The sequence below is a fragment of the Bidens hawaiensis genome, unplaced genomic scaffold, assembly GCF_021521415.1.
Source record: "Bidens hawaiensis isolate Kalapana, Puna unplaced genomic scaffold, B.hawaiensis_p1.1 tig00000055_1, whole genome shotgun sequence".
In the NCBI taxonomy this organism is placed as follows: domain Eukaryota; kingdom Viridiplantae; phylum Streptophyta; class Magnoliopsida; order Asterales; family Asteraceae; genus Bidens; species Bidens hawaiensis.
This window is the reverse complement of record NW_027491016.1, coordinates 4,571,457-4,579,473: the sequence shown is the minus strand read 5'-3', so window position 1 is coordinate 4,579,473 and position 8,017 is coordinate 4,571,457. Positions and strand designations below refer to the sequence as shown.

Here is an 8,017-nt window from a genome sequence, read left to right as displayed (position 1 = left end):
CCACAGCGTATGTATGACGTAAAAAAAAGGATCATACCATTTAAGCAACTTTATCATAACTTTACAAAAAATATTAATTTCTTAAATATATATTTAATATAATAAATAAACTTTGATAAACAACATACTCTTTTAGACCGGTTTAAGCTCACGAGCTTAACGAAGCTCAAATTCGCTCATTAAAGAGCGTGAAGATTACATAAGAAGAGACGGTGTTTATTTCGCGAATAACGCAACAAGTTTGAGGGGCATAAATATCATTCCATATAGTTTAAGGGCCTATACAAAATTCATACTCACATATTGACATACAGTAATTGATAATCGGATCTCTTTCTTTCAAACCCTAATTTAGTTCTTCTCTCTCTTCGTTCGCTTGCATCCAACCAGCAACGAATTGAAGATCTGTTTTTCAGGTATTTGGTTCATCTGAATCTTGATTTCATTTCAGAAACTTCAATTTATTGATTCATAGATACAGTTTCTGTTTGCATTTGATTCATGATATTATTCACATGACATAAATCGTAATTGTGCATCCAAAATCCCTGTGAAATTAAGCTACACTAATTGCTGGATGATGTAACTAATTTACCATAGAACAGTTTCTTAGGTAGGATGTGTGCATCCAAATTATGTCAATTTAAATCTTTGTGTTATGGTTTTCTACTTATTTCGTTGATTGGTTGCGGCATTTCGTATGTTTTAAAAAGGAAAGAGGTTAAATTTATCAACTTTTTCACATTTTATGCATACAAATTACAAAATAATGTGTCTGGCCTTAGAATTTGGTCTTAGGAAAGGCTGCTTTTCGACATTTTTGTGTGTTGAGAAAGTTGCAATTAGGTGTGTACGGTTCATGTTAGATGGTGTTTATTGTTTAACAGGGATTTATATGTTTCACAGATAAAGTTGAAATCTATTCTCAGCTATGCAGTCAATATCGGTGCTATAGCGGTTATCTGACCACTAGCAGAATATTTGTCACAATATTGGTACCGATAATATTGGGGATATTGACCGATATTTGATCGATATATCACCGATTTTCCCAATAATTATCAAATTTTTAATGTTTAATATTAGTGTTTTAGTGTTCCTACTTGCTACAATTGTTAGTGTTATGTAAGTTGCAAAAGGTTAATTTGTTAATCGTAGGAGAGGATACTGAATTGTTGGTGTTAAATTGCTATATATATGTATAAATTCTGCATTATATTATGATTATCGATATCCCACTGCGTCACCGCGATAACCTATGTCTCAAATATCGATACTTGACCGATATCCAATATTTTTTTCCCATTAACTGCATAGATTCTCGGACCTCTTTATGTTTACGTTTGCGTTAGTTTGTAATTTGTTTTTGTTTTTGAGAGGGTTGTTGTTAACTTGTATCGTCTATTGTGTGAAGCTGGAGTTGCCTTTTAATGTTCTATAACAATTAACAATAGAAAAGAGTATAGATGATGTGGTGCGTGATGGGTTAGGCATGTAAGTGAGAACAAAGCATTGGTGTTGGTAATTGGTAACTGACACGGGTGGTTTTGTTGCGTGTTGACTAATATGTGTGTTGGGATTGGGTGTTTGATACCATGTTGGGTGAGGTATGATTGGATTTTGTCTGATGGAGGGTGTGGTTGAAATGGGCAGGGTGGTGGAGGCGGTTGGCTTGTTGTAACCGTATTTGAAAATGAGCTTAGACAGCATGAGCCGAAGTAGGAGCCGGAGTAGGAGCAGGAGCCGAAGCCCCGTGGGACACAAGATCCGCACCGAGCGCAGCTCTTATCGCGATGCTCCATACAGGCGGGATGTTCGTCGGGGTTACAGGTTTCAGTTATATTTAACTTTTGTTGGGAGACCAATATGTTATAAGTCTGCTTATTTTTTCTTTTCATGATCATTTTTTTTATGCATATGTTCAAGTGCTATATAGATTATAGCATGTTTTTATGCATGACTCATTATTAAGCAGCGCTAAACTTGCTATTTTGTCTTAATATATCATGACACCATTCAGCCTATGAAGAGTTTCAATCTTATAACAACTGTTTTTCTTTTCCAGTCAAAGCAGTCTGTGTAAGAACTGCAAAAGACCGGGTCATTATGCTAGAGAATGCCCTAACGTGGCCATTTGCCATAACTGTGGACTTCCAGGGTATGCTTGCTGATTCTGCACCTTTTATTTTTGTTGATTTTTTTATGAGAACTGAATTCATTTTTATAAAGCTTTCCAATTATTTGTGACTTTTTTGCTCTTCATAATCACAAGTGATGTAATTATAGTTTATTAAACGGAGTTTATTTTTTATAAACTCTGTAAGTTTGGTTTTAATTGGAATCAAAAGGGGTTATTGTAAATATTTTCATTTACGTTTGTTCGTTTAAGTATATGTTCCTTCATTTGCGTTTGTTAATGTATTCATTTAAAAGTTTTAGGCCCAACACATTATTATTCCCATATACTTTTAATTGGTTTTAGCTCTGCTATGTTTGTTTATCTATGTTCAATTATGTTAACTCATTTACGTTCGTGTAGCGTTTGTTTATACTGTTAATGAATGATGAACAGGTCCGTTTTTTTAACATCCAAACACGAACCAGAAAACTTCTTTTGTTTAATCTTCTTTTGTTTAATTGTTTGTGTTTGATCGTTTGTTCGAGAATGCACACATGGTAAAAAATTAACAATATGTGATGTGAAACAGGCATATTGCATCAGAGTGTAGCACCAAGTCTCTATGTTGGAACTGTCGGGAGCCCGGGCACATGGCTGGCAGCTGCCCAAACGAAGGCATATGTCACACGTGTGGGAAGACAGGTCACCGTGCTAGAGAATGCACCACTCCTGTCCCGCCACCTGGCGACACGAGGCTATGCAACAACTGCTACAAGCAAGGGCACATAGCAGTTGATTGCACCAATGACAAGGCGTGCAAGAACTGTAGGGAAACCGGTCACCTTGCTCGAGACTGCACAAACGATCCGGTTTGCAACTTGTGCAATGTATCGGGCCATGTTGCTAGAGAATGCACAAAGATGGTTGATGATAGAGAGAGCCTACGTGGCGGGTTTCGTGACATTGTGTGCAGGAACTGCCAGCAAGTGGGCCATATGAGCCGTGATTGTGTTGATCTGATTATCTGTCATAACTGCGGTGGAAGAGGCCACCTGGCGTATGAATGTCCTTCTGGAAGGATTATGGACCGGTTTTCAAGGAGGTATTGATGGTGACACGGTCTGCTGTTGGATTTCAAGTGACATGATTGGTTTAGTGTTATGAACTTTTATTTTTGTTATAAGACATGTGAGTTGGATAATATGAGGTGAATCATGTTGTTGCTCTAGGTTTCGATTAAAAGTGTGTAATTCAACATTTCAACTACTACTGCTACTAATAATAATGATGTTCAGTGTTTCATCACATACTTTGAACTGAATGAGTTAATGTTTTAAATGTTGCATGACTCGCTTATGTTGGAGACTTAACTTTTGGTCCTTTTTGTTTAATAACATAAAGGTAAAGATGATACGCACGAGTATCATCTGCACACATGTATATATTTCTAATCACATGGCTGCACGTGTGTACCTTTGCTCAATTAGAAAATGAAGCACTCGAAAGAATAAACAATGTCGATTGATATTTTCTAAAATGAAGCACGTGTGTACCTTCGCTCAATGAGAAAACGAAGCGTGCGTGTACCTTTGCTCATGGAAACATACATTATTTCTTATGATAATTCTAAATAGACTATTTATGGGACAATAAGAATTTTCCATATTTTTGGTTTTTAACGAATTGTTTTTGTTTTTCGAGGGTTTTTTCTCTTTTCTTTTTCGTTTAGTAATGGATTCAAGCAATATGGTGTTTAGAGGCCAACGCCAATCAAATAACAAACGTTATTGGTGTGGCTTAGATCGCATGCGAGAGCATGAAGAACACTAAAAACACAGAGAGCATGATGTTATGTAATTTTGTTTTTACATGTATGTAAATATGTATGGGAAAACTAAACTGATTACTAAACAAGTTTTCCATCTGTTCGAATAAAGTCACTCACATTTTTTTCCTAAACTCACTCTACTTTCATTTGGTGTTTCAGTAGTGCAGCCGTGCAGGTTTTCAAGTTACAACAATAGCGTGTCAAGTCATACATAATCTTAGGTCTATCGATTCAAGCCTTACATTAATTTCAAAGATCATCGGAAACATCAAAATTTATTCAAGAAACATCAAGAGAGACATCAAGAAACTAAACAATAACATATAAGTGTTTTTTTTTTTTTTTTTTTAAGAATCCTCTATCATTATTATTTTGATGATTGGATCGTTCAAACAACTAACAAGTAACACGATCTTTCTAGAAACGAACCGAAATTGAATGATGGGCTCCAATATGCTTTTAATGCCAATATAATTTTTTCTTCAATTAGTTTTTAATTCATGTCAATATAATTTGCGTTTTCAATTATTTTTCAAATGCGGTTGGTCTTCTGGTCTAATGACATAGGGTGATGGTTATAGTTTTGGATCTTAAGATCTCTTCGAATCTTTGATGGTATTCTTGGGTGAGTCAAGCCTTAAGCGTCAAAATTAATATCACCAGTTGACCTCCCGTATCAAAAAAGTTCACCTGAGTATTAGCATTGGTTCGAAACGCTATATAAAAAATGGTGTCGGGTTCGTCCGACATCATCCTTTTTTTGCGTTTTGTGTAAAGCGTATAGCACGATATTTTAGAACAAACCCAACTATTGGCGATTGAATCCATTGGTATTACGGGATATTGCCTACGAAAATTTTAGTAAATATTTTTCCATAAAATCTTAATTAAATCTACCTATTCTATTAAATCAATAATTCTTTCCAAAAATAATATGCATTCTCATAATTTCTTCCTAATAAAATAATTTAAAATTATATTAAATTATATTTAACTTAATTACATTCAACATATTCTAATATACTCTGCTAATATACTAATAATAATAGTCTACTTATACTATTAAATAATAACTCTTTCTATAAATAATATGCATTCTTATAATTTCTTCATAATAAAATAATTCAAAATTATATTAAATTACATTCAACTTAATTACATTCAACATATAATAATAATAATAATACATGTGTTTTTAAATGAGTTTGGGTTTTTCTTTTCAAAGTTTCATGGTAATTATTTTTTATTTTGGTTTCATTTCGGTTCAATTTTTTTAGTTTCATTTTAGGTGGGTTTAACTTTATTCAGTTTTTCGTTTTGGGTTTTACAGTTTTGGTTATTAGTTTGGTTTTAGATTTATCGGTTTTAGTTTTTCAGTTTTATGTTGGTTTTTGTTTAGTTTTATTGGAATTTTATTTTATTTAGGTTTTCAGTTTTAGTTTTGTTTTAATTTTTTTTTAAGTTTTTTTTTTCAATTTAGTTTGTTTCAATTTGTAGTTAGTTTGTTTGGTGTTTGGTTTTAGTACTATTGAAAAATGAAAGAATATGGAGGGTGCGGTGCACAAATTAAGTGAAAGGTTCACATAAGTTTCAACTTTCAAGTGGGTTAAAGTTATTGAAGCTTTATATTTTTTTTGGATCTTTATAACCAGTAATATTGGATTAGCATTTGGTAGAAAGGATTTCAAAAGCTAAGAACGTTGTATATGTTACCCTTCATTTTTCTTTTTAGTTTTCAAGTGTGTTATTTCAATTTTCATTTATGAAATGAGCATTTTAGAAATGTTTCGATTTGCTTTGCCTCGGGTTAAAATGGGTCATTTTAAAAGGGTATCATTTTAGTTATCGTCAACGAGTCAATATAAAATGGTATCGATTTCATTCGGGTTTCAACAGGTCATTTTAAAATCATATCAATCTGGTTAGGGTCATAACGATTCAATTTTAGAAGATATCGATTTGGTTGGGGTTAAAATGGGTTATTCTCAAAACGTAACGATTTGATTCTGGTCAAAACATGTCATTTTAAAAAAGTTTCAATTTGGTTATGTTCTTAAATGCGTTTTGGACATGCTTCAGTTTATTAGGGTGCAAGACTTTGCACATGAAATGTAAAAACAGTTTCCGTAGTTAGTAAGTCACTATGTTTGTTAGATTTGTGTATGAATGTTTATGTCATTGAAGAAACACTAAGTGACCCGGTACAGATTATAGATAATCTGGGGGTTAAGTAATGTTTCCCACGAATGAGATCCAGCTGAGAAGGCTGTTCTTCAGGAGACCTGCAAAACAAACACCGTAAGCTCGTCACTGAGAAGGGGGGGGGGTTCCTCCTTGTGACCACCCTCCGGCGTGAGAATCAGACTAGGTTGCTCTGAATATAAGTGTATATTAAGAGATTGCTAGATAACTGGATAGCCGATGATCTTACCATTCCAAGATGTTGGAGTATTTATAGCCGAAGGTAGGTTCCCTAGAAGGTACAGCCGGCTGAACAGTATTCCTGTTCAATCACCAGTAGACTATGCACAGGCCATACTGGTTGGTGGGTAGGTTACGGCCAACAGTAACAAAGTCGGCTGCACTATTCCACCAACTGTAGATTATGCACGTCTCACTTACTGTGGATTGTACGCAGGCCATGCTGGTTGGTGAATAGGTTACGGCCAACAGTAACACTATTCCACCAACTGTAGGCTGCGCATGCCCCACAGTAAGGGTTGGTGAGTAGGCAGCGGCTAATAGTGACAAACAGTACTAGAGGGTGTTCCTCCTCGCACTGTTGTCGGTGAGCTGTCACCCTGTGATTGGCTCATGGGCTGTTCTGGTCAGATCGTCTGTCCTATCCATACCTTGGTGAGTATAGTACAAAAGATCTTTCAGAATCAGACTGGCTCATTTAGGCGGGATTGTTCCCGCCTTGCTCATTCCTTCATGTGACTACTGAAGTAGCTAGTGTCTTGTGCGTGTAGCCCTGCTGTCTGCGGGTAGCCTTCCCTGATGGCTTGTATCCGCAACTGCGGGAACAGGCGGGGTACTTCACCATTGGGAGGCTTTTCCTGCGTGTACAGCTTGTGTACTGCGCGTAAGATTCTATGAGCATGGTGGGTCCTGTGGGAGAAGATGGCCTTTGCGCAGAAGTCCCTGTTCAAGGTGAGTCTTGCGGGACCAACTGGTCTCTGCTGGGACCTACCTCTTCAAGTCCCCCCAGTCCAATGTTCTTCTCATGAATGTTTAATAAAGTGAGGTGAACTTTTGGACTTTAAGCAAGGGGTTTTGAAAAGGGTTTTTAGTTTTAAGGTTCTCCGTGGGGATTCTTCCCGCGGGTTTCCTAATGTCACTTGCAAAAATTCCCGATTTTTTTGCTTTGATCTTTGGGTATGATGCGGGTAGGTATGTAACCTTCTCGCAAGTCAGGAGCGTTGAGTCTCACTTGTGTGGATTCTCCTTGAGGTTTTAGTGGTTTTGAACATAGTGATCAATTATGTTTAAACCACCAATTCCATCCTGGAGCCTCAAACAATGTAGTTCTCGACGTTCCCGCTATGCGGGGATGTTATTTCCGTTTCCACAAGCATTGCCCAGAAGATCCTTCTTGGTTTCAATTCCCTGCGGAGCGCTAGGTATGTGAAGGGTTTTGCCTTAACACTGTACCCGCGCTCGTCTTACGGTTACTTTACTTTCAAGGTACCCCTAGCGTCAATTCCCTGCGGGTGCTAGGTACGGGAAGGGTTGTGCCTTAACACTGTACCCGCACCCGTCTTATAGTTACTTTGTTGCCGGGGTATTCTTGGCTTCAATTCCCTGCGGGTGCTAGGTATGTGGAAGGTTTTGCCTTAACACTGTACCCGCATCCGTCTTATGGTTACTTGGTTGCCAAGGTAAGGGGTATTTTCCCGCTTACTTTTGAATCTTTTTTGAATTTTGAATTTTGAAATTCGAAAGGTTGGTAAGGATAAGAACAGTCCAAACATCTGAAACGTCGTGCGACGGTTTCTTCTGACTGTGTCAGGACGTGCAGGAAGTTATGGTGACGTGACAGAACATGGTCATTCCAGTCGCTTTTTCAG

General features: G+C 36.7%; 1 protein-coding gene across 2 annotated transcripts; it reads left to right on the top strand.

Moving 5' to 3' along the window:
- The first annotated feature begins 359 nt into the window (after positions 1-359).
- LOC143531504 (uncharacterized) lies at positions 360-3,273 on the top strand. Of its 2 annotated transcripts, XM_077026811.1 has the most exons (4): positions 360-416; positions 1,654-1,830; positions 2,066-2,158; positions 2,709-3,273. In XM_077026811.1, the coding sequence occupies exons 2-4, from the start codon at positions 1,694-1,696 to the stop codon at positions 3,226-3,228; spliced, it is 750 nt and encodes a 249-aa protein (XP_076882926.1). In that variant the 5' UTR covers positions 360-416; positions 1,654-1,693; the 3' UTR covers positions 3,229-3,273. The 2 variants fall into 2 exon arrangements, with proteins under 2 accessions (XP_076882926.1, XP_076882978.1); XM_077026863.1 differs by lacking the exon at positions 360-416 and having other exon boundaries at positions 1,410-1,830.
- The last annotated feature ends 4,744 nt before the right edge of the window (positions 3,274-8,017 follow it).